This window comes from Salvelinus alpinus, chromosome 15 (assembly GCF_045679555.1).
Source record: "Salvelinus alpinus chromosome 15, SLU_Salpinus.1, whole genome shotgun sequence".
Lineage (NCBI taxonomy): Eukaryota > Metazoa > Chordata > Actinopteri > Salmoniformes > Salmonidae > Salvelinus > Salvelinus alpinus.
The window spans coordinates 1510081-1537808 of record NC_092100.1 but is presented as its reverse complement, the minus strand read 5'-3'; the positions used below and the strand labels follow the sequence as shown (position 1 = coordinate 1537808).

The 27728-nt window shown below is 45.3% G+C and overlaps 1 protein-coding gene across 1 annotated transcript; it reads right to left on the bottom strand.

The window, feature by feature from the left end:
• Positions 1–121: 121 nt before the first annotated feature.
• On the bottom strand, positions 122–27728 carry tmem45a (transmembrane protein 45a; the record flags this gene model as incomplete). The annotated part of the gene is given in 5 exon segments (XM_071342240.1): positions 122–3031; positions 6050–6192; positions 14345–14529; positions 16122–16334; positions 27509–27728. Coding segments are annotated over 5 exon segments (840 nt in total). The 3' UTR covers positions 122–2934.

Sequence of the window (27728 nt, the reverse complement as noted above, 5' to 3'; positions counted from 1 at the left end):
TTTTGGTTGTCAATTGGCTGTGGACAGGTATAGCCACGACGCTCACCTTAGTGACGCCTCCTGGACTCAAGTGTGTGACCATTGGAAACGAGACAGACAAGAACACAGGCAATAAGGCAGGTGTTTTAAAAATGCTTCTTTAATGTAAATTTGAATTTAAAAACATGCATATGCAACATTCTGTTTCACAAAACAGTATTCGATTCAACTGCAAATGGAAATCAAAAACTCTCAAAGAAATATACAGTATATTTCATAAATACATTGAATTTTATACTGCTTACAATTCTAATTAAATCCCACAGAGCAGATGACAGACGATGATACACTCAGTAATGACTGATTCCACATTTGCTCCAGATTTCTCGTTCCTATTTTCTCAGTGACAATTTGGTTTATCGTATCCACACTCCAGCCTAACCCGAGACTGAAGGTACAGAATGATCAGAGGAAACACTAAGCCAGTGGATCATCTGATGGGATGTTGGCTTGTGCTGTCTGAGATGCATCAATAACTTTAGGTCCTGACAGCTGAGGCTACGATCATCACCATGAAGTGTTATCAAGAGTACAATTTCTATTACACCTGATTCAAGGCAAAATATTGCTAAAACATTCCTTAACCTGAACCTTTGTTTCAAGTATGTTTCATAAACTAATCTATGGGAATAATGTATTCATGATTATTCAGTACAATGCATGTAGTTGCACAACCTGGCCACAGGATGGCGCTGCTACACAGAGATTTACAGACTGTTTGGCAAAAGCTCCTTGTTTGTCTGGGCCACATGGGTTGGTCATATCATTTAACTATTCAGATAACAAGGCATATTACACCCAAACTCTCTTCTTCTTATGTTATCATTCTTCATTTGATGTGTGTGCATTTGTCTGTTCCATGAAACAAACACAATATTTGAATGTTAAGATGTTCAGAGTTGATCCGTTAAGAGTAATAAATAGCGACATAAACAAAGCTAGATACGTCAAATCAAATCAAACTTTATTAGTCACATGCGCCGAATACAACAGGTGTAGACTTTACCGTTGAAATGCTTACTGACAAGCCTTTAACCACCAGTGCAGTTCAAGAAGAAGAAAATATTTACCAAGTAGGCTAAAATAAAAAGTAATAATAAAAAGTAACACAATAACAATAACAATAACGAGGCTATATACAGGGGGCACCGGTACCGAGTCAGTGTGCGGGGGTACAGGCTAGTTGAGGTAATCTGTACATGTAGGTGGGGGCGAAGTGACTATGCACAGGTAACAAACAAACAGTGAGTAGCAGCAGTGTACAAGATAACGATGGTAATAATGTCTTCATGCTGATCTTGGGCAGAGGAGTGATGACATCTCATAAAGCAGAGAAACTCTCCTATAGCTACGGCTGTGTGACATCTAACCTATTAAAACAATGTCAGCATCTCTTCCTCTGCAGTGGCTGAGGGGGAGAGGCAGCTACTGTGGCTGGGGAGGAGAGGCAGCTACTGTGGCTGGGGAGGAGAGGCAGCTACTGTGGCTGGGGAGGAGAGGCAGCTACTGTGGCTGGGGAGGAGAGGCAGCTACTGTGGCTGGGGAGGAGAGGCAGCTACTGTGGCTGGGGAGGAGAGGCAGCTACTGTGGCTGGGGAGGAGAGGCAGCTACTGTGGCTGGGGAGGAGAGGCAGCTACTGTGGCTGGGGAGGAGAGGCAGCTACTGTGGATAGGGAGGAGAGACAGCTACTGTGGATGGGGAGGAGAGGCAGCTACTGTGGATTGGGGAGGAGAGGCAGCTACTGTGGATTGGGGAGGAGAGGCAGCTACTGTGGATTGGGGAGGAGAGGAAGCTACTGTGGCTGGGGAGGAGAGGCAGCTACTGTGGCTGGAGAGGAGAGGCAGCTACTGTGGCTGGGGAGGAGAGGCAGCTACTGTGGCTGGGGAGGAGAGGCAGCTACTGTGGCTGGGGAGGAGAGGCAGCTACTGTGGCTGGGGAGGAGAGGCAGCTACTGTGGCTGGGGAGGAGAGGCAGCTACTGTGGCTGGGGAGGAGAGGCAGCTACTGTGGCTGGGGAGGAGAGGCAGCTACTGTGGATAGGGAGGAGATGCAGCTACTGTGGATAGGGAGGAGATGCAGCTACTGTGGATAGGGAGGAGAGGCAACTACTGTGGATAGGGAGAAGATGCAGCAACTGTGGATAGGGAGAGAGACTGGGACCTTGCAGAACTGGGTTGATGGGCTTCCTGAAGTCAAACCCTGATCAGATAACCAATTGGTCTAGGGTCAGCATGAGACGTTAATAGGTGACGTAAGGATTGGGTGGGCTGCCTCAGTAGCCATGTTGCTATGGTTACTACCAGTAAAACAGTTGGAACTAGCTAGTAAGCTAACTGACAAATTTAAATTTCATAAATAGTGGAGGCTCCTGTCTCAGCCTCAACTGCTGCTTCTCCAGTTACAACTGTTCTGTCTGTGGCTATGGATAACCTGACCTGTTCCCCGGACGGGCTACCTTGTCCCAGACCTGCTGTTTCGACTCTCTCTCTCTAACTCTGAATGATCGGCTATGAAAAGCCAACTGACATTTACTCCTGAGGTGCTGACCTGTTGCACCCTCTACAACCACTGTGATTATTATTATTTGACCCTGCTTGTCATCTATGAACGTTTGAACATCTTGGCCATGTTCTGTTATAATCTCCACATGGCACAGCCAGAATAGGACTGACCACCCCTCATAGCCTGGTTCCTCTCTAGGTTTCTTCCTAGGTTCTGGCCTTTCTAGGGAGTTTTTCCTAGCCACCGTGCTTCTACACCTGCATTGCTTGCTGTTTGGGGTTTTAGGCTGGGTTTCTGTATAGCACTTTGTGACATTGGCTGATGTAAAAAGGGCTTTATAAATACATTTGATTGATTGATTGACTGCTAAGCAAACAGGAAGTTGTTGTTGTCCTTATAGGATCTCGTCCTCTGACTCCTGCTGTCTCTCTCTGGGTTTCAGCAGTCCCATCTCCATTGGGGGGGTTCTCTTCAATCTGGATCGTACCACACTGCAGAGGGGATAGGGGGTGAGGCATGATGAACATACTGTAGAATTAGATTTACCAGATTACAAACTCAATGGAGAATCTCTTTATTAAAAGTGCTTTTTAGTCCATAACTAGGCTTAAAGGTGCTGAACAGTCATTCTGATTCCCATGTAAAATAGCCTTTTGACTAAAATATCACCCATATCAAAATGCTCAAAAGCACTTTCCCTCTCACGGCTAACTACTAAAAAATGTGAAAAGACAGAATGAGTGGGCAGAGAGTTACTGTATATTCATGAGCTCGCATTGACTGACAGCTTTTTGAAACTTGGATGCAGTGAGCAATTTGCAGTCAAATCAACTCAAGAAAATTTGGTGATACACAGAGCAACTCAAACAACATTGAAATTGCATCAATTATATACAGTTGAAGTCGGAAGTTTACATACATTTGAACTAAGATTTTCACAATTCCTGAAAATTGTGAAAATTTAATCCTAGTAAAAATGCCCTGTTTTTGGTCAGTTAGGATCATCACTTTATTTTAATAATAGTAGAGAGAATAATTTATTTCAACTTTTATTTCTTTCATCACATTCCCAGTGGGTCAGAAGTTTACATACAATCAATTAGTATTTGGTAGCATTGCCTTTAAATTGTTTAACTTGGGTCAAACGTTTCGGGTAGCCTTCCACAAGCTTCCCACAATAAGTTGGGTGCATTTTGGCTCATTCCTCCTGACAGAGCTGGTGTCACTGAGTCAGGTTTGTAGGCCTCCTTGCCCGCACACACTTTTTCAGTTCTGCCCACAAATTTTCTATGGGATTGAGGTCAGGGCTTTGTGATGGCCACTCCAATACCTTGACTTTGTTGTACTGAAGCCATTTTGCCACAACTTTGGAAGTATGCTTGGGGTCATTGTCCATTTGGAAGACCCATTTGAGACCAAGCTTTAACTTCCTGACTGATGTCTTGTGATGTTGCTTCAATATATCCACATAATTTTCCTACCTCATGATGCCATCTATTTTGTGAAGTGCACCAGTCCCTCCTGCAGCAAAGCACACCACAACATGATGCTGCCACCCCCGTGCTTCACGGTTGGGATGGTGTTCTTCGGCTTGCAAGCCTCCCCCTTTTCCTCCAAACATAACAATGGACATTATGACCAAACAGTTCTATTTTTGTTTCATCAGATCAGAGGACATTTCTCCAAAAAGTACGATCTTTGTCCCCATGTGCAGTTGCAACCCGTTGTCTGGCTTTTTTATGGCGGTTTTGGAGCAGTGGCTTCTTCCTTGCTGAGCGGCCTTTCAGGTTGTGTCGATATAGGACTCGTTTTACTGTGGATATAGATACTTTTGTACCTGTTTCCTCCAGCATCTTCACAAGGTACATTGCTGTTGTTCTGGGATTGATTTGCACTTTTCACACCAAAGTACGTTCATCTCTAGGAGACAGAACGTGTCTCCTTCCTGAGCGGTATGACGACTGCGTGGTCCCATAGTGTTTTATGCTTGCGTACTATTGTTTGTACAGATGAACGTGGTACCTTCAGGCGTTTGGAAATTGCTCCCAAGGATGAACCAGACTTGTGGAGGTCTACACATTTTTTTCTGAGGTCTTGGCTGATTTCTTTTGATTTTCCCATGATGTCAAGCAAAGAAGCACTGAGTATGAAGGTAGACCTTGAAATACATCAACAGGTACACCTCCAATTGACTCAAATGGTGTCAATTAGCCTATCGTAAGCTTCTAAAGCCATGACATTTTTTCTGGAATTTTCCAAGCTGTTTAAAGGCACAGTCAACTTAGTGTATGTAAACTTCTGACCCACTGGAATTGTGATACAATGAAATAATCTGTCGGTAAACAATTGTTGGAAAAATTACTTGTCATGCACAAAGTAGATGTCCTAACCGACTTGCCAAAACTATAGTTTCTTAACAAGACATTTGTGGAGTGATTGAAAAATGAGTTTTAATGACTCCAATCTGTGTATGTAAACTTCCGACTTCAACTGTATATAGTATATATATTTTTTGTATGCATCTCCCGTTTGGCATGTCTGTTGTGATGCGGTTCACAGCAGCACTGATGGATGTTTGACATGACAACTGAGTTTTATATGACCCTTACACCCTTTTGTTTTATGTTAGCTGAAGACCTAGCTAGCCAGTAACTAGCTAACACCAGACACAGATGAAGACCTAGCTAGCCAGTAACTAGCTAACACCAGACACAGATGAAGACCTAGCTAGCCAGTAACTAGCTAACACCAGACACAGATGAAGACCTAGCTAGCCAGTAACTAGCTAACACCAGACACAGATAAAAGGTGACAAATAAAAGTATATTTGCCATAGATGAATAGGGTCAACGTTTAATTATATTTGCTGACACCCTACAGTCAAAATTTGGCACCAGTAGAGTAGCTATCTAGCTATATAAACCACGCCCCTCTGCAAATACGCCTTCTCCGATGTTGGCTACAAGGAGGTACTTATTTAAATTAGGTAAGAGAATATCATGTTACCATTGGTGTATCAAAATGAGAGTTCATCTCTTTAATAATCCCGCCTCCTGAATCCAAGCATTGGACATGGGATCAAACTTGATCAATGTAGAAGCAACATGTTCATACTTTAGCCATCATACTCTGATCTGGTTTCATCCAAATATCATCACATTTCATGAAAAACATGATTCTGACTGTTCATGACCTTTAATCTGTCCGGGAAACTGCCAGATTAAAGGTCATGAACAGTCAGAATCAAAAAAATAAATAATCAACTACACTCTGGTGATGATGATGAAGGAATGCTGATGTACATCATTGTGACTGTCAATATGTAGGAGGTGTTAACCCATAACACCCCAGGGAAAGTGTTGTCTCATGATGTTTGCAGTACAGCACCAATACAGTGAGCAGGCTGAAGGCTATATGCCGGCACAAACATGATAAATTAACCAATAAGAACACAAACATGCTAAATTAACCAATAAGAACACAGGACAGGAGTTGAAAGGGTGTCTCACCAGCTGATGGTGCAGTACAGCACTGACACAATAAGCAGGCTGAAGACCAGGTGCCAGCAGTAACACATAGTGATAAACATCATGTTGTTATGGTCCTTCTGGTCCCACTCTGCACCGCTGGGGGAATACAGGACAAAACCAATCTGGAGGGGGGCAGAGATAAGAGGGTTAGAGGATGGAGACTGTTCCAGGGTTTATTATGCTGTAATAGGCTCACCTAGATGGATACAAGCCCCTGCTATGGACGAAAACTGTAAAATCAGGCTGGAAAGTATGTATACAGTATGTATAAAGTATGTATACAGAAGCTAATGTAGCATGATGAATTTATTTCCTGAATTTGGCTCCAGCATTTGAACCGTTTTGGATGTAAACTGTTATGATCCCATTCCTGAAAGCTACGACTCTCTGGAATGTGGACGCGCCTTCTGTTCCCCTCTATGATGATCACAGGCTGCGTTAGAAGGGAGTGTCACAAAAAACAACGCAATTATGCCCCTATAAGAATATAGTTAGCCTTGTCGTAGCCCTTCTAAGGACAGCCATTACACTCCCTATTTAATCTGGCTCTTGTGACTGACTGGGTTCAAACCAGGTCACAAGACTGTGTTAGCCAACTTAGCTAAAGCCCATAGGGATGAGTTCAGGAAGCTAACACAAGTCTTCAAGTCTCCAGCAACGTTACTCATCAAAAGAGTGTGGTTCATCGAATCACCTCAGTTACATTTCACCCCCCTTTGACCTCATACTCAGAGATCAGGGCACCGATATAACTGACTAGGCTTACTGCACAACAACACTTTCTGTGGCAACCAGCAGCAGAAGGATCCATGCATGTGATGAGCAACCTTGCCTGAGACCTGAAGACATATTCGTTTGACTGATGGGGTTCTAACCAATGTTCTCTCTAAGCTCCCCCGGGACTGCCGTGCAGGAGAAATATCAGCTCACGCAGAGAAGCACGAGATTGAACTTAACTCAACTTTCTAGAGTTTCCCCCCTTTAGTTAACACTATCAACGTGTCCCTTTACTGTGGCAATTGTGATTGAATCAATGCAATATTAGCCACTTTCAATGCAACATACCGAAACAAAACTAACTATGCAAGAGATTTTGTTGTTGGCAGAATGCATCGGAGTAGGATTCCATTGCATTGACAGTCACGACTCAGGCTCGTATTCTACACAGACCGGTGCGGCATAACCGATCAGAGCTGCAGTAGGCCTATATGCAAATCGACCATTGTCATATATGGCTCGGTGCCATTCATTGTGAACTGGACTGTGTTTACAGCATGAGTGGTCATGAGTAGATGTGCTTGTTTTGAGTTCAAAGCCAGAGCTGCTTGTAGCCGTGTGTGTACATTTGTTCATATCCTTTGCTAGTTAGTGAGTTACTAGCCCAGTTATTGATAATTTGAAGTCAGCAATGGGGGAGTGATTACCTCCTACAAGAGCACAAAACGTGTACATTTCTAGCCACCTTTGAAAAGCTAGTCAGGTAAAGAGCTTTTTTTGTCTTAAAGGAGCAGTGTTGTATTTTGAGACAAGGTTGAATAAACTAAGTAGCCAATAGGCAGAGGTTCGCATAATTTGTCTGATTGTGTCACGACTTCTGCCGAAGTCGTTGCCTCTCCTTGTTCGGGCGGTGTTCGGCGGTCGACGTCACCGGTCTTCTAGCCATCATCGATCCATTTTTCATTTTCCATTGCTTTTGTCTTGTCTTCCCACACACCTGTTTTCAATCCCATCCATTACCTCTTGTGTATTTAACCCTCTGTTTCCCCTCATGTCTTTGTCAGGGATTGTTTTATGTCAACTGTTGTTTATTGATGTATAGGTGTGCGACGGGTCCCCGTACCCATGTTGATTTTTACGTATGTACATTGTTCGTGTTTGGAGCATTGTTAAATGGACATTTATTAAAAGTCTCCATTACACTCAGTTTAACTCTCCTGCGCCTGACTTCCCTGCCACCTATACACACGGCTCTGACAGATTGTCTGTAATAATGGTATGGGAATAATAATGCATTTTATTTTGTAAAGTGGTTTCTCTTTCAACACAACAACATTGTCAGTCACCTCCTTATCTGAACGTCAAGTGGATTAACAGGTTAATGTCAAGCCCTGCATGTTATTTTCAAAAGTCTCATGGAATGTAGCCCTACATTGAACACCACACATTGGCTGCTACTGTAGGCTGAATGATAGAACAGCTATTTCCATGTTAAAGTGTTATGGGATGCATTTTATCCATTGTTTCTGATGGTAGACCACTCTGGTAGGCCTACATTATGATCAAATAGCCACAGTAGCCTACTTGACCACTGTCTGAAACTGTAACTAAAAGCAGGCACAGCCTCAGTGTTCACAGTAAAACTGTAACTAAAAGCGGGTACAGCCTCAGTGTTCACAGTAAAACTGTAACTAAAAGCGGGTACAGCCTCAGTGTTCACAGTAAAACTGTAACTAAAAGCGGGTACAGCCTCAGTGTTCACAGTAAAACTAAAAGCGGGTACAGCCTCAGTTTTCACAGTAAAACTGTAACTAAAAGCGGGTACAGCCTCAGTGTTCACAGTAAAACTGTAACTAAAAGCGGGTACAGCCTCAGTGTTCACAGTAAAATTGTAACTAAAAGCGGGTACAGCCTCAGTGTTCACAGTAAAACTGTAACTAAAAGCGGGTACAGCCTCATTGTTCACAGTAAAACTGTAACTAAAAGAGGTAAGGAAGCCGCTCAGGAAGGGGGCGCGGCTCTGTTGCATCCTGCAGTGTGGTGTTCTTTTATGTTTTTAATTTGTATACTTAGTTTACAAACAATCTGCCAACCATGGATTCACAGTGGTGGGGTGTTGGACTGAAGAGTAGCTGCTGCCTTGGCAGGAAGTAATGGGGATCCATAATAAACCCCAGGAAGAGTAGCTGCTGCCTTGACAGGAACTAATGGGGATCCATAATAAACCCCAGGAAGAGTAGCTGCTGCCTTGGCAGGAACTAATGGGGATCCATAATAAACCCCAGGAAGAGTAGCTGCTGCCATGGCAGGAACTAATGGGGATCCATAATAAACCCCAGGAAGAGTAGCTGCTGCCTTGGCAGGAACTAATGGGGATCCATAATAAACCCCAGGAAGAGTAGCTGCTGCCTTGGCAGGAACTAATGGGGATCCATAATAAACCCCAGGAAGAGTAGCTGCTGCCTTGGCAGGAACTAATGGGGATCCATAATAAACCCCAGGAAGAGTAGCTGCTGCCATGGCAGGAACTTATGGGGATCCATAATAAACCCCAGGAAGAGTAGCTGCTGCCTTGGCAGGAACTAATAGGGATCCATAATAAACCCCAGGAAGAGTAGCTGCTGCCTTGGCAGGAACTAATGGGGATCCATAATAAACCCCAGGAAGAGTAGCTGCTGCCTTGGCAGGAACTAATTGTGATCCATAATAAATCCCAGGAAGAGTAGATGCTGCCTTGGCAGGAACTAATGGGGATCCATAATAAACCCCAGGAAGAGTAGCTGCTGCCTTGGCAGGAACTAATGGGGATCCATAATAAACCCCAGGAAGAGTAGCTGCTGCCTTGGCAGGAACTAATGGGGATCCATAATAAACCCCAGGAAGAGTAGCTGCTGCCTTGGCAGGAACTAATGGGGATCCATAATAAACCCCAGGAAGAGTAGCTGCTGCCTTGGCAGGAACTAATGGGGATCCATAATAAACCCCAGGAAGAGTAGCTGCTGCCTTGGCAGGAACTAATGGGGATCCATAATAAACCCCAGGAAGAGTAGCTGCTGCCTTGGCAGGAACTAATGGGGATCCATAATAAATCCAATTCGCCATTTAGTGGAAGCAGGCCTATCTACAAAACTATTCATCCCCCTTGGCGTTTTTCCTATTATGTTGCATTACAACCCGTTTTTTCAGGATGTAAGGGAACAAAATAGGAAAAATGCCAAGGGGGTGAATACTTTCGCAAGCCACTGTAGGGTTAGTGGAAGTAACCCTATCTACCCAGGTTGAGTGGCAGTAGGCCTATCTACCCAGGTTGAGTGGAAGTAGGCCTATCTACCCAGGTTGAGTGGAAGTAGGCCTATCTACCCAAGTTGAGTGGAAGTAGGCCTATCTACCCAGGTTGAATGGAAGTAGGCCTATCTACCCAAGTTGAGTGGAAGTAGGCCTATCTACCCAAGTTGAGTGGAAGTAGGCCTATCTACCCAGGTTGAATGGAAGTAGGCCTATCTACCCAAGTTGAGTGGAAGTAGGCCTATCTACCCAGGTTGAGTGGAAGTAGGCCTATCTACCCAAGTTGAGTGGAAGTAGGCCTATCTACCCAGGTTGAGTGGAAGTAGGCCTATCTACCCAGGTTGAGTGGAAGTAGGCCTATCTACCCAAGTTGAGTGGAAGTAGGCCTATCTACCCAGGTTGAGTGGCAGTAGACCTATCTACCCAGGTTGAGTGGCAGTAGACCTATCTACCCAGGTTTAGTTGGAAGTACAGTAGGCCTATCTACCCAGGTTGAGTGGCAGTAGGCCTATCTACCCAGGTTGAGTGGCAGTAGGCCTATCTACCCAGGTTGAGTGGCAGTAGACCTATCTACCCAGGTTTAGTTGGAAGTACAGTAGGCCTATCTACCCAGGTTGAGTGGCAGTAGGCCTATCTACCCAGGTTGAGTGGAAGTAGGCCTATCTACCCAGGTTGAGTGGCAGTAGGCCTATCTACCCAGGTTGAGTGGCAGTAGGCCTATCTACCCAGGTTGAGTGGCAGTAGACCTATCTACCCAGGTTTAGTTGGAAGTACAGTAGGCCTATCTACCCAGGTTGAGTGGCAGTAGGCCTATCTACCCAGGTTGAGTGGCAGTAGGCCTATCTACCCAGGTTGAGTGGAAGTAGGCCTATCTACCCAGGTTGAGTGGCAGTAGGCCTATCTACCCAGGTTGGGTGGAAGTAAGCCTATCTACCCAGGTTTAGTTGGAAGTACAGTAGGCCTATCTACCCAGGTTTAGTGGCAGTAGGCCTATCTACCCAGGTTGAGTGGCAGTAGGCCTATCTACCCAGGTTTAGTGGAAGTACAGTAGGCCTATCTACCCAGGTTGAGTGGCAGTAGGCCTATCTACCCAGGTTGAGTGGAAGTAGACCTATCTACCCAGGTTTAGTTGGACATACAGTAGGCCTATCTACCCAGGTTGAGTGGAAGTAGACCTATCTACCCAGGTTGAGTGGCAGTAGGCCTATCTACCCAGGTTGAGTGGCAGTAGGCCTATCTACCCAGGTTTAGTGGAAGTACAGTAGGCCTATCTACCCAGGTTGAGTGGCAGTAGGCCCATCTACCCGGGTTGAGTGGAAGTAGGCCAATCTACCCAGGTTGAGTGGCAGTAGGCCTATCTACCCAGGTTTAGTTGGAAGTACAGTAGACCTATCTACCCAGGTTTAGTTGGAAGTACAGTAGGCCTATCTACCCAGGTTTAGTTGGAAGTACAGTAGGCCTATCTACCCAGGTTGAGTGGCAGTAGGCCTATCTACCCAGGTTGAGTGGCAGTAGGCCTATCTACCCAGGTTGAGTGGAAGTACAGTAGGCCTATCTACCCAGGTTTAGTGGAAGTAGACCTATCTACCCAGGTTTAGTTGGACGTACAGTAGGCCTATCTACCCAGGTTGAGTGGAAGTAGTCCTATCTACCCAGGTTGAGTGGAAGTAGGCCTATCTACCCAGGTTGAGTGGCAGTAGGCCTATCTACCCATGTTGAGTGGAAGTACAGTAGGCCTATCTACCCAGGTTTAGTTGGACGTACAGTAGGCCTATCTACCCAGGTTGAGTGGAAGTAGACCTATCTACCCAGGTTGAGTGGCAGTAGGCCTATCTACCCAGGTTGGGTGGAAGTAAGCCTATCTACCCAGGTTTAGTTGGAAGTACAGTAGGCCTATCTACCCAGGTTGAGTGGCAGTAGGCCTATCTACCCAGGTTGAGTGGCAGTAGGCCTATCTACCCAGGTTTAGTGGAAGTACAGTAGGCCTATCTACCCAGGTTGAGTGGCAGTAGGCCTATCTACCCAGGTTGAGTGGAAGTAGACCTATCTACCCAGGTTTAGTGGAAGTACAGTAGGCCTATCTACCCAGGTTGAGTGGCAGTAGGCCTATCTACCCAGGTTGAGTGGAAGTAGACATATCTACCCAGGTTGAGTGGCAGTAGGCCTATCTACCCAGGTTGAGTGGCAGTAGGCCTATCTACCCAGGTTTAGTTGGACGTACAGTAGGCCTATCTACCCAGGTTGAGTGGAAGTAGTCCTATCTACCCAGGTTGAATGGAAGTAGGCCCATCTACCCGGGTTGAATGGAAGTAGGCCCATCTACCCGGGTTGAGTGGAAGTAGACCTCTCTACCCATGTTGAGTGGAAGTAGACCTATCTACCCAGGTTGAGTGGAAGTAGGCCTCTCTACCCATGTTGAGTGGAAGTAGGCCTCTCTACCCATGTTGAGTGGAAGTAGCCCTATCTACCCATGTTGAGTGGAAGTAGACCTATCTACCCATGTTGAGTGGAAGTAGGCCTCTCTACCCATGTTGAGTGGAAGTAGGCCTATCTACCCAGGTTGAGTGGCAGTAGGCCTGTCTACCCAGGTTGAGTGGCAGTAGGCCTATCTACCCAGGTTGAGTGGAAGTAGGCCTATCTACCCAGGTTTAGTGGAAGTAGGCCTATCTACCCAGGTTGAGTGGAAGTAGGCCTATCTACCCAGGTTGAGTGGAAGTAGGCCTATCTACCCAGGTTGAGTGGAAGTACAGTAGGCCTATCTACCCAGGTTGAGTGGAAGTACAGTAGGCCTATCTACCCAGGTTGAGTGGAAGTACAGTAGGCCTATCTACCCAGGTTGAGTGGAAGTACAGTAGGCCTATCTACCCAGGTTGAGTGGAAGTAGACCTACCTACTGTGATTTAGTGTTCAGGAGATCAATTTGTGCTCTACTAAATAGACATTGGAATCATGTGTCCCCACAACATATACAGTACAGTGTCCATAACCTGAAGGGAGATGAGATGATGTTAGCTGTGACAAACACAATGACTTAGGGACTTCAGAACGCTGTTATAGACTGTTTGATTAGAGCTTATGGTCCTTTATCAACTAGTCCTCTACTTCAACTCTGTATCAAATACACACGAACACACGAACACACACGAACACACACACACACAGACGAACACACACACACACACGAACACACACACACACGAACACACACACACACACACGAACACACACACACACGAACACACACACACACACACGAACACACACACACACACAAAAAAACACACACACACACACACACACACACACACACACATCCCAAACCCCCAAACCCCCCCCCCCCCCCCAGACGATGACTGACCTGCCAGAACCAGCTTCCTAAACCCTGCCCCCTGCCCCCTGACCTGCCAGAACCAGCTCCCTAAACCCTGCCCCCTGCCCCCTGACCTGCCAGAACCAGCTCCCTAAACCCTGCCCCCTGCCCCCTGACCTGCCAGAACCAGCTCCCTAAACCCTGCCCCCTGCCCCCTGACCTGCCAGAACCAGCTCCCTACACCCTGCCCCCTGCCCCCTGACCTGCCAGAACCAGCTCCCTACACCCTGCCCCCTGACCTGCCAGAACCAGCTCCCTACACCCTGCCCCCTGCCCCCTGACCTGCCAGAACCAGCTCCCTACACCCTGCCCCCTGCCCCCTGACCTGCCAGAACCAGCTCCCTACACCCTGCCCCCCGGTCTAAATAAGGCACTATATAGAGAATAGAATGTCACTAGAGAGACAGACGATGACTGACCTGCCAGAACCAGCTCCCTAACCCCCCCCCCCCCCCCCGGCAATGACTGACCTGCCAGAACCAGCTCCCTAAACCCTGCCCCCTGCCCCCTGACCTGCCAGAACCAGCTCCCTAACCCCCCCCCCCCCCCCCCAGACGATGACTGACCTGCCAGAACCAGCTCCCTAACCCCCCCCCCCCCCCCCCGGCAATGACTGACCTGCCAGAACCAGCTCCCTAAACCCTGCCCCCTGCCCCCTGACCTGCCAGAACCAGCTCCCTAACCCCCCCCCCCCCCCAGACGATGACTGACCTGCCAGAACCAGCTCCCTAACCCCCCCCCCCCCCCCCCAGACAATGACTGACCTGCCAGAACCAGCTCCCTAACCCCCCCCCCCCCAGACAATGACTGACCTGCCAGAACCAGCTCCCTAACCCCCCCCCCCAGACAATGACTGACCTGCCAGAACCAGCTCCCTAACCCCCCCCCAGACAATGACTGACCTGCCAGAACCAGCTCCCCTGCAGGATGGTGAGTGATGCTCTCAGAAGCTCCAGCAGAATGTTTCCTCGGTGGAACACCTCCAGAAAGGACACCATGGCCTCTCCAAACACACAGAACAGCAGCAGCTGGTGAACATGGACATCTAGCATGGCTCTGCCGTGGAGGTGGTACAGGAACAAGAAACCTGGGAAACACAGAATAAACACCAGTAGGAGCGCCGGTCCACGCATTACAGCCCCATTGACTTGAATAGAGATGTCCATTCTAGTGGTGATTCCATTTCTATGGCTGTAACACTGCATGTGAGCTAGCCAGTTCGGGACAGGGGGGCAGCATTTTCACTTTGGACAAATTGCGTGCCCAAACGGAATTTCCTCCTACTCTGTCCCAGAAGGTAATACATGCATATTATTATTACCATTGTATAGAAAACACTCTGAAGTTTCTAAAACTGTTTGAATTATGTCTGTAAGTAAAACAGAACTCATATGGCAGACAAAAACCTGAGAAGAAATATAAACAGGAAGTGAGAACTCGATTTTCAAAACAGTGCCAAATGATACCCCTTTTAGTTATGGATAAGCAAACACTTCCTATGGCTTCCACTAGATGTCACCATCTTTAGATTTTGGTTATATGATTCTACTATAAAGGAGGGGCTCATAGGAGCTATTTTACTGAGTGGTCTTCAGAAATTTTCAGTCTCATTGTGCGCGCGAGCGAGAGAGAGTGCTCTCGTTCCAATGCTCTTTCTTCAGACAATGAAATTCTCCAGTTGGATCCTTATTGATGATTAATGTTAAACACATCCTGATTATGGATTGCATACATCATTTGACTTGTTTCTACGACCTGTAACGGAACTTTTCGAGTTTTTGTCTGGAGGGATTGCTCGTGCGTCATGAAAATGGATTACTGGGCTGAACATGCTAACAACAAGTGGCTAAATGATGGGCTTTATGGAACAAATCAGTCATTTATTGTCGAACTGGGAATCCTGGGAGTGCCTTCTGATGAAGATCATCAAAGGTAAGTTAATATTTATAGTGTTTTTGTAGCTTCTGTTGACGCCAAAATGGCGGCTATTTCTTTGGCTGGATTTATTATTTTTCCGTAATTAAAAAAATAAATAATCTGACACACCGGTTGCATAGAGGATAAGTTTATCTTTAATTCTGTAAATAACACTTGCATCTTTTATCAATGTTTATTATGAGTATTTCTGCAAAATCACCACATGTTTTGGAATCAAAACATTACTGCACGTAACGCGCCAATGTAAACTGAGATTTGTTTTAATATATATATGCACATTATCGAACAAAACACACAATACATGTATAACATGATGTCCTATGACTGTCATCTGATGAAGATAATTGAAGGTTAGTGATTCATTTTAACTATATTTCTGCTTTTTCTAACTCCTATTGTTGGCTGAAAAAATAGCTGTGTGTGTTTGTGACTTGGCTCTGACCTAACATAATCATATGTTGTGCTTTCACTGTAAATCATTTTTGAAAAAGGACACCATGGGTAGATTAACAAGATGTTTATCTTTCATTTGCTGTATTGGACTTGTTAATGTGTGAAAGTTAAATATTTCTAAAAATATTTTAGAATTTCGCGTGCTGCCTTTTCAGTGGAATGCTGTGGGTGTTCCGCTAGCGGAACCCCTGGGCTAGAAAGGCTAGCTAACTAATTACCAAAGCCTATTACCTCAGGACAACATCTCCCCTGCCTGCCCTAATCCTAACCCTAACCCTAACCTATTACCTTCTATGAAGAAGGCGATGGCCAGCATTAGTCTGTCGAGGGCCAGTGGAGCAGCATCGGTGGTGTGTACAATCAGAGACATGGCTCCAGCCAAGCAAAAGAAGAGATACATGGTGGAGTGCTGCCAGTTATGAAGTCTGTCCCAGTGATGCTCGCTGTAGTCGTACAGGTGCAGCCGTGGCCCATCTGCTACAAACTGCTCCGCCAGCATCCCTGAAAAACACAACGTCAGGATTCTCTTAAACCTCCCAGAGAAAAGATTATTGGTCTTTTAGAAATGTCTCATTTATGGCAGAGGGAAACTTCTAATCATAGTCTCCCTCTGCCATAAATTACCATTAACAGTCCAGCAAAAATGTCTCATCCTAAAATGATCATTTCAAAACATCCAAACACTCCCAGTTTGTCTGATCATCCCCAGTCTGTTGTTTAACTACAGACAGTACCAGCTCGTATATGGTGAATTTTCAAAACTCTTAGTACAAAGCTCCAAACTGGTAACACTCGTAAAGCAGCCAGACAGCACATTCAAAACCTTTCATTGTGCATTCATTTTGTTTGTAGAAATCTTTCACCACACAACCATTGATCCAAAATCTTTACTGTGAAACATTGGTTTAATCACCAAAACACAACATAACGATATCTTCTCAATGTAGTTATTTTAACAACCAGTTCATCCAATAGCAAAACATGTAAGATGCTGTCAAGCCGCTCCCCCTCTCCAGCACTCAACGTCACTGGTCTACTAACCACTCATCATTACCCACACCTGGACTTCATCATCACCTTGATTACCTTCCCTTTATTAGCCTTCAGTAGCCTCAGTCACCAGGCATTATTGGTTTGTTTTCATTCACGTTCTGTACTCTTCTCATGTTTTTTTTAATCTGCATTCTTCATTATTAAACTCACTTTCTGCATCTGCTTCCTGACTCACGGCGTATACGTGACAGAATACTGCCTCACGAATTATGGAAGCAGCAGAAGATAAAGACATCTCCCTGACGGTCGGTGAACAGGGACACCTACTCTGTCAACATCCCGATCATCTGGCGCAACTGGGTGCGGCTATGGATGGTACTCCGTGTCCTCCACCGCCTTGACACCACCCGAGAGGATTCACCTACAACAAGCGGAGGGCCTTTTACCTCGAGTCGTCAGTAGCAGGTCAGCGAATATTCCAACTCCGGCAGGGTGCCCAGACCGCTGCGGAGTACACCCTCACCTTCCAGACCGTGGCAGCCTCCAACGGATAGAACCAACCGGTGCTCTGCACCCTATTCCATAGAGGACTGTGTGTAGAGGTCCAGACAGATTTGGCATACAGGGACAGCAACCTTTCCTTGGACACACATCGCGATGGCCACCCGTCTGGGCAACCTCCTTTAGGAGCACCGGCAACTCCTTCGCCCCTCGTCCTCCACCTTTGGCCGTCTCGAGGCAGAGCCTGAACCCATGGAGATAAGGGTCCTACACCTCTCTGCGGCAGAGCGTCGTCACCAGAGACAGCTGGGGCTGTGTTCCTATTGCGGTCAGATGCGGCACCAACTCCAGCGGTGTCCTGTGTCATCTGGGGCAAGGGGATTGCCCCGTGATCATCCGTCTCCCAGGATAGTCGTGAGTATTCCTTCATCATCGTTTTCCGCCAAACATTTCACTGGCTGGCTGTCCCTCAGGTGTTGTCTCTACAGCTCTAGTGGACTCCAGTGCCGCAGGGAATTTCATTGACTAGACCCCCCGTCTCCTCCCTGAACATCACTTCATACCAGCTTTCCACTCCTTTTCCAGTCCAAGCCCTGGATAATCGACCAATGGGATCCAGCACTATCACGCACATCACAGCCCCACTCACCCTCACTCTCACCTTGGGACCCTTGCACCAAGAAAGCCTTCCCTTCCTCATCATCACTGCACCCGTTCACAAAGTCATACTCTGCCTCCCATGGCTCCAACGTCATAACCCCACCAATACCCTGGTCGAGGATGAAAACCACAGCCTTGGCACCAGGATGCTGGAATACCTGCTTTCCCTTACCTTGTGGTTCCACGTCGGCAGAGAGTCCTGTAGGTACCCTCCAGCACATCATTCCGTCCTACCGTATCGTTGGCCCCGTGTTTTGGGACGTAGATGAGGATATTGGCCAGGCTCTGGAGAGGGAACCCGCACCTGCTACCTGCCCTCCTGAGCGCATCTACATCCCCACGGAAGTGAGGGATCGGCTGTTGACCTGGGCACACACATCCCTCGCCGCTGGACACCCAGGTATTACCCGCACCATTCAATTCATCTCCGCAAAGTACTGGTGGCCCACCTTGGCACAGGACGTCGCCTGCTATGTCAATTCATGCTCCGTATGTGCACACACAAAAAAGAAAACTCTTCCCCTTCCCGTGCCTCAGCGGCCTTGGTCCCATCTGTCCATGGATTTTGGTACTGATCTCCCGCCATCTGATGGTTTCACCACTATTATGGTTGTTGTGGACAGATTCTTTAGTTCCTCCCATTTTATCCCTCTCTCTGGTCTTCCTACCGCTCTCCAGGTCACTGAGGCAATGTTCCAGCTGGTCTTCCGGCACTATGGCCTTCCAGAGGACATCGTCTCCGAAGGTGCCACTCAATTCACATCACACGGAGGCCTTTTTTCTCACCTTTATTTAACCAGGTAGTTGAGAACAAGTTTTCATTTACAACTGTGACCTGGCCAAGACAAAGCAAAGCAGTGCAACACAAACAACAACACAGAGTTACACATGGAAGAAAACAAACATATAGTCAATAATACAATAAAAAAAAATGTATATACAATGTGTGCAGATGAGGTAGGATAAGGGAGGTAAGGCAATAAATAGGCCATGGTGGTAAAGTAATTACAATTTAGCAATTAAACACTGGAGTGATAGATGTGCAGAAGATGAATGTGCAAGTAGAGATACTGGGGTGCAAAGGAGCAAAAAAATGTATAAATAACAATATGGGGATGAGGGAGTTGGATGGGCTATTTACAGATGGGCTATGTTCAGGTGCATTGATCTGTGAGCTGCTCTGACAGTTGATGCTTAAAGTTAGTGAGGGAGATATGAGTCTCCAACTTCAGGGATTTTTGCAATTCGTTGCAGTCATTGGCAGCAGAGAACTGGAAGGAAAGGCGACCAAAGAAGGAATAGGCTTTGGGGATGACCAGTGAAATACACCTGCTGGAGTGAGTGCTACGGGTAGGTGCTGCTATGGTGACCAGTGAGCTGAGATAAGGTGGGGTTTTACCTAGCAGAGACTTATAGATGACCTGGAGCCAGTGGGTTTGGCGACGAATATGATGTGAGGGCCAGCCAACGAGAGCATACAGGTCGCAGTGGTGGGCAGTATATGGGGCTTTGGTGACAAAACGGATGGCACTGTGATAGACTACATCCAATTTGCTGAGTAGAGTGTTGGAGGCTATTTTATAAATGACATCGCCGAAGTCAAGGACCGGTAGGATAGTCAGTTTTACGAGGGTATGTTTGGCAGCATGAGTGAAGGATTCTTTGTTGCGAAATAGGAAGCCGATTCTAGATTTCTTTTTGGATTGGAGATGCTTAATGTGAGTCTGGAAGGAGAGTTTACCGTCTAACCAGACACCTCGGTGTAACGCTCATTCCTTCGACGATAACTGTGAATCCGACCATCACCCCTGGTGAGACAAAACCATGACTTGTTAGTGAAGAGCACTTTTTTACCAGTCCTGTCTGGTCCACCGATGGTGGGTTTGTTCCCAAGGCGACGCTGTTGCCGGTGATGTCTGGTGAGGACCTGCCTTACAACAGGCCTACAAGCCCTCAGTCCAGCCTCTCTCAGCCTATTGCGGACAGTCTGAGCACTGATGGAGGGATTGTGCGTTCCTGGTGTAACTCGGGCAGTTGTTGTTGCCATCCTGTACCTGTCCCGCAGGTGTGATGTTCGGATGTACCGATCCTATGCAGATGTTGTTACACGTGGTCTGCCACTGCGAGGACGATCAGCTGTCCGCCCTGTCTCCCTGTAGCGCTGTCTTAGGCGTCTCACAGTATGGTCATTGCAATTTATTGCCCTGGCCACATCTGCAGTCCTCATGCCTCCTTGCAGCATGCCTAAGGCACGTTCACGCAGATGAGCAGGGACCCTGGGCATCTTTCTTTTGGTGTTTTTCAGAGTCAGTAGAAATGCCTCTTTAGTGTCCCAGGTTTTCCTAACTGTGACCATAAATGCCTACCGTCTGTAAGCTGTTAGTGTCTTAACGACTGTTCCACAGATGCATGTTCATTAATTGTTTATGGTTCATTGAACAAGCATGGGAAATGGTGTTTAAACCCTTTACAATGAAGATCTGTGAAGTTATTTGGATTTTTACAAATTATCTTTGAAAGACAGGGACGTTTCTTTTTTAGCTGAGTTTATGTGTATGCGACCAATAAAAATTGATTTGACGCCATATATGTGGTGTGCAGTTGTGAGTGAACATTCAATTTTCTGCATGAACAGCACTGGTGAACTTTTTGCATTCAGCTTGAGAGCTCCCTCAACTTGAGACATCTGTGGCATTAAACTTCACATTTTACTTTTATTGTCCCCAGCACAAGGTGCACCTGTGTAATGATCATGTTTAATCAGTTTCTTGATATGCCACACCTGTCAGGTGGGTGGATTATTTTGGCAAAGGAGATGTGTGCACATAATTTGAGAGAAATAAGGGTTTTGTGCGTATAGAACATTTCTGGGATATTTTATTTCCGCCCATGAAACATGGGACCAACACTTTACATGTTGCGCTTATATTTTTGTTCAGTGTATATACAGTGCCTTCGGAAAGTATTCCGACCCCTTGACTTTTTTACGTTACAGCCTTATTCTAAAATGGATTAAAAAAAAAAAATCCTCAGCAATCTACACACAATACCACATATTTACATAAGTATTCAGACCCTTTTCTATGAGACTCGAAATTGAGCTCAGGTGCATCCTGCAATTGTCCGTAGAGCTCCGAGACAGGATTGTGTCGAGGCACAGATCTGGGGAAGGGTACCAAAAAAAGTCTGCAGCATTGAAGGTCCCCAAGAACACATTGGCCTCCATCATTCTTAAATGGAAGAACTTTGGAACCACCAAGACTTTTCCTTGAGCTTGCCGACCGGCTAAACTGAGCAATCAGAGGAGAAGGGCCTCGGTCAGGCAGGTGACCAAGAACCCGATGGTCACTCTGACAGAGCTCTAGAACTTCTCTGTGGAAATGGGAGAACCTTCCAGAAGGACAACCATCTCTACAGCACTCCACTAATCAGACCTTTATGGTAAAGTTGTCAGACAGAAGCCACTCCTCAGTAGAAGGCACATGACATCCCACTTGGAGTTTGCCAAAAGGCACCTAAGGGACTCTGACCATGAGAAACAAGTTTCTCTGATCTGATGAAACCAAGATTGAACTCTTTGGCCTGAATGCCAAGCGTCACGTCTGGAGGAAACCTGGCACCATCGCTATGGTGAAGCACGGTGGTGGCAGCATCATGCTGTGGGGATGTTCTTCAGCAACAGGGATTGGGAGACTAGTCAGGATTAGTGATGCACCAATATGACATTTTTGGCCGATACCGATATCCAATATTTTCCTTGCGAATAAACCTGATACCGATAACCAATACTTAAAAAATGTACGTCCTTTTAAGCATTCTAGTACAAGAGGCTGTATCACATCCGGCCGTGATTGGGAGTCCCATAGGGCGGCGCACAATTGGCCCAGCGTCTTCTGGGTTTGGCCGGGGTAGGCTGTCATTGTAAATAAGAATTTGTTCTAACTGACTTGCCGAGATAAATGAAGGTTACACAAACACACCACAATGACCTAAAAAGTTATTTTGTTGGCATTTACGCATGTCCCCATTACCAGTAAAACTTTATCAAAACCTATTTTGTTCACTTACTTGCTGTGCTGTTTCGTTGTTCATTTGTTCAGTCGTTTCATTCTCAATCAGGATTTCTATGCAACGCCGTTGCGTGTCAAAAAATATATTATTTAACACAATTTGACGTCTCAATTAAGCTTGTTGACCAATCAGGACCTGAATATGACGCACGTAACAAAATAATTGAATGCGTTCATACAATTTTTGGAACGTTGTTATTACACATTTATTACACGATTACTCGTATTTCATACGTCATAACGATTCATCAATGTATGCTATGATGCTGGTAAAGTTGTGTCGTGCACCTACAGTGCTGGTCATAAAGAAAAGCTAGCTAGCTCATGGATGCAAACAATGTTCTTCCCCAAAAACACAGCAAAACGACAATCTGTTTCAGTAGCTAAAGTTATCTAGCTAACTATATAGCTCGGTGTCATCATCTAAAATAACCCTAATTTATAAGACAGTTCTTATTTGATTAATGGTGGTTGGACCCATCTATGTGAAGCTAGCCACAATAAGGATGAGCCACAACAGTGGACTTTGCGGTTAGCCTTCAAAATAAAAGTATGACATAATTCTGTTATTTGTATTCATTTGCATCACTGTCAATGACATACTTTTATTTTGAAGGCAAACTGCAAATTCCACTATTGTGCCTAATCCTTATTGTGGCTAGCTTCACAACACATAACCGGTCCGGTCGAGCATCACTAGCCACATGAAGCTAGCTGGCTGCTTATAACGTTAGCTTTGGGCAACAGGGTTAAGTAGCTGGCTAGCTATTTATTTTCATGAACTGAAGTTCAATTCTTAAAGGCGAACAACAAGCGGCAACCTAGCTAATACTCACAAGGATTCCTAAATCACTGCTAAGAATAATGAAAATGACTGCAGGTTCTACTGGTCATTGTTTTCAGGCTGGTTGTATTGGTGCTTGCTAGGTACCAAGCTAAAGCTAGCTACCCCAGAAGTTGGGGTCGAACAAATTATGCTTTATTACCAATGTGGTATTGAAAACACATCTTTCGTTGCCGGTGTTTGCAGACTTTTTTTGTTTGTTCAGCTTTGACAGTGCTACTGTATCTTTTTTGACACGCAAAGACCCAAACGGCGTTCCATAGTATGTATGTCGTAAAGCTAATAGCAGTGACACTATTATTGTGTAACTCCGGTAGGGAAACATCTGAAAAATAGCGCACTTGGTAGTGTGTACCGGTGCTCGACCAGTCGGCGAAAGCCAACATCACCCACGACAGAGAACGGTTGATTGTCAAGGGCAATGAATCCATTATCTTGGCTTTAATGGATTTAACCTTTGAGTTGTCTTGCTGAAATGTTCTTACTCTTTCACATGACTGCTGGACTTGTTGACTGCTCGATCCACACAGCAGACATTGTGGGCTAGGTTAGGAATGCTGTGTTGCACGTGTAGCGCAAAATTTTACGTGGCGTCATTATGTCATCTACCTACGTTATATAGCTCGTCAGCTTTGAAATGGGTTTTGCACATTGGTGTTAAACTAGACATCAGCCGATACCGATTTTGGCATTTTTAGCTACATTTATATTTACATTTAAGTCATTTAGCTGACGCTCTTATCCAGAGCGACTTACAAATTGGAAAGTTCATACATATGCATCCTGGTCCCCCCGTGGGGAATGAACCCACAACCCTGGCGTTGCAAGCGCCATGCTCTACCAACTGAGCCACACGGGACCAGCTAATATCGGCCGATTCCGATATGTTCACCGATATATCGTGCATCTCTAGTCAGGATGGAGGGCAAGATGAAGGGAGCAAGTACAGAAAGATCCTTGATGAAAACCTGCTCCAGAGCACTCAGGACCTCAGACTGGGGTGAAGGTTCACCTTCCAATGACCATAAGCACACAGCCAAGTCAACGCAGGAGTGATTTCGGGAAAAGTCTCCGAATGTCCTTGAGTGGCCCAGCCAAACATCTCTGGAGAGATCTGAAAATAGCTGTGCAGCGACGCTCCCCATCCAACCTGACAGAGCTTGAGAGAATCTGCAGAGAAGAATGGGAGAAACTCCCCAAACACAGGTGGGCCAACCTTGTAGCTTCATACCCAAGAAGACTTAAGGCTGTAATCACTGCCAATGGTGCTTCAACAAAGTACTGAGTAAAAGGTTTGAATACTGATGTAAATGTGATATTTCATTTTTTTTTTTGAAAAAATTTATAAAACCCAGTTTTTGTTGTGTGTAGATTGATGAGAAAAAAAACAATGTAATACGTTTTAGAATAAAGCTGTAACTTAACGAAATGTGGAAAAAGTCAAGGGGTCTGAATACTTTCCGAATGCACTGTATATATAAAAAACATTTTCATTTTCATTTTATTTTTAAAATTATTCACATTATTGGGCCTTTACGAGGTATGAGGGGACTAAAATTGCCATCGGCAGCGCCGGGAGAAATGTGTGGACTGTTGTCATTGTGGAGTTTCTGCTACGTAAATGGCATTAAATACAGTATTACAGTACTGTATTGCCCAATGCAATTTAAGTAAAGTGATTCGATTTGTTACATACAGATTTTAAAAAAAACTTTCTCTGAAGTAAAACCATAATAGTCATCATCATAGTTGGACATTGGGGTGTACAGTGGCAAGAAAACGTGTCAACTCTTTGGAAATACCTGGATTTCTGCATAAATTGGTCATAAAATTAGATCACAACAATAGACAAACAGTCTGCTTAAACTAATAACACACAGACAATTATACATTTTCATGTCTTTATTGAACACACTGTGTAAACATTCACAGTGCAGGTTGGGGGAAGTATGTGAACCCTTGGATTTAATAACTGGTTGACCCTCCTTTGGCAGCAATAACCTCAACCAAACGTTTTCTGTAGTTGCGGATCAGACCTGCACAACGGTCAGGAGGAATTTTGGACCATTCCTCTTTATAAAACTGTTTCAGTTCAGCAATATTCTTGGGATGTCTGGTGTGAACTGCTCTCTTGAGGTCATGTCACAGCATCTCAATCGGGTTGAGGTCAGGACTCTGACTGGGCCACTCCAGAAGGCGTATTTTCTTCTATTGAAGCCATTCTGTTTTTGATTTACTTCTGTGTTTTGGGTCGTTGTCCTGTTGCGTCACCCAACTTCTGTTGAGCTTCAATTGGCGGACATATAGCCTAACATTCTCCTGCAAAATGTCTTGACACACTTGGGAATTCATTTTTCTGTCGATGATAGCAAGCTGTCCAGGCCCTGAGGCAGCAAAGCAGCCCCAAACCATGACGCTCCCTCCACCATACAGTTGGGATGAGGTTTTGATGTTGGTGTGCTGTGCCTATTTATTTATTTTTTTCTTCACACATAGTGTTGTGTGTTCCTTCCAAACAACTCAACTGTAGTTTCATCTGTCCACAGAATATTTTGCCAGTAGCGCTGTGGAACATCCAGGTGCACTTTTGCAAACTTCAGACGTGCAGAAATTGGTTTTTTTGGACAGCAGTGGCTTCTTCCGTGGTGTCCTCCCATGAACACCATTCTTGTTTAGTGTTTTACGTATCGTAGACTCGTCAACAGAGATGTTAGCATGTTCCAGAGATTACTGAAAGTCTTTAGCTGACACTCTAGGATTCTTCTTAACCTCATTGAGGATTCTGCGCTGGGCTCTTGCAGTCATCTTTGCAGGACTGCCACTCCTAGGGAGAGTAGCAACAGTGCTGAACTTTCTCCATTTATAGACAATTTGTCTTACCGTGGACTGATGACCATCAAGGCTTTTAGAGATACTTTTATAACCCTTTCCAGCTTTATGCTGTCTATAAGTCAACAATTCTTAATCTTAGGGCTTCTGAGATCTCTTTTGTTCGAGGCATGGTTCACATCAGGCAATGCTTCTTGTGACTAGCAAACTCTAATGTTGTGAGTGTTTTTAATAGGACAAGGCAGCTCTAATCAACATCTCCAATCTCGTCTCATTGATTTGACTCCAGGTTAGCTGACTCCAATTAGCTGTCACGTTCGTGATGAGAGACGGACCAAGGCACAGCGTGATTAGAGTTCCACATATTTTAATGAACAGTGAAACTTCTGCAAAACAATAAACCAACAACGAAACGTGAAAGTAGTGGTGCTACATGCACATACACAAAACAATATCCCACAATGCAGGTGGGAACAGGGACTCCTTAAGTATGATCCCCAATTAGAGACAACGATAATCAGCTGCCTCTAATTGGGAACCATACTCAAACCCAAACATAGAAATATAATTGACTAGAACACCCCCGAGTCACGCCCTGACCTACAACACCATAGAGAACCAAGGGCTCTCTATGGTCAGGGCGTGACATTAGCTTTTGGAGAAGTCATTAGCCTAGGGGTTCACATACTTTTTCCAACCTACACTGTGAATGTTTAAATTATGTATTCAATATAGAAAATAAAAATTCAATAATTTGTGTGTTATTAGTTTAAGCACACTATGTTTGTGTATTGTTGTGACTTGAAGAACAGATCAAATTTGATGACCAATTTATGCAGGTAATTCCAAAGGGTTCACATACTTTTTCTTACCACTGTGTATCATACTTGTTATGTTTCTACTTTACAGACATATATTTTCATTAGTAGTTGTAGTTCTCATAATCTGTAGTGGACAAACCAGTTTACATGTAAAATCTATAAGTTTACTAAACGTTTAAGTAAAAGTAAAATATTTTTAACAAAAGAGAATCATTTTCATAAGTGAGCATCTCATTGTGAAAGGCAATTACTTTATATGAACACGTATTGCAATGTGAAACATGTATTTCGAGAAGAAATACTGACTAAGTTTAATGAAAAAGTAACTGTATAATTTTGTGTGTTGCACGTCGTCAATTGAAAATGTTGGGCCTCCAAAGTGACACAGCGGTCTAAGGAACTACATCGCAGTGCTGAGGTGCCACTACAGCCTCAGGTTCGATCCCAGGCTGTCACGGCCAGCCGTGACTGGTAGACCTAGGGGAGGGTTTGGCCGGGGTCTCATTGTGCTGTGGCGGGCCGTGCACCTGCAAGCTGACTTCGGTCGTCAGTCGGACGGTGTTTCCTCCGACACATTGGTGCGGCTGGCTTCCGGGTTAAGCGAACAGTGTATCAAGAAGCAGTGTGGCTAGGCAGGTGTGGATAGGCAGGTGTGGCTAGGCAGGTGTGGATAGGCAGGTGTGGCTAGGCAGGTGTGGCTAGGCAGAGTCCGCAGGGGAGTTGCAGCGATGAGACAAGATCAGAACTACCAATTGGACGGAAGTAAATTAGAACGTTGGAGGCGGTATAATGCATAGAGCCTATTGGATATCCCGAAAAATGGGGTAAAAAAATATATGCTTTTGAAACAACTGCCTTTTTGATGATCTGTTTTGAGTTTTGTACTATGTGTTGTGAAAATTGCACCAAAGTGATAAAAAAACATATAGTGTGGATGCTCAGGGTGTTGATGCTCACCAACCACGGAGAAGAAGAGGGTGACAGATCCCTCGATGACTTCCAGGCGGCGCTGTGTGGATCGGCTGGCCAGGCGGGTGGAGGTGGAGCCCAGACTCTTGTTCCTGAGGGTGGCGTACCATAGAGAGTACTTTCCCGCCCACCACAGACCCGCGATCAGGAAGAAACTACCCGGCAATGCATGGCCCTTAAAACTACCCATAATCCTTCACTGGAATAC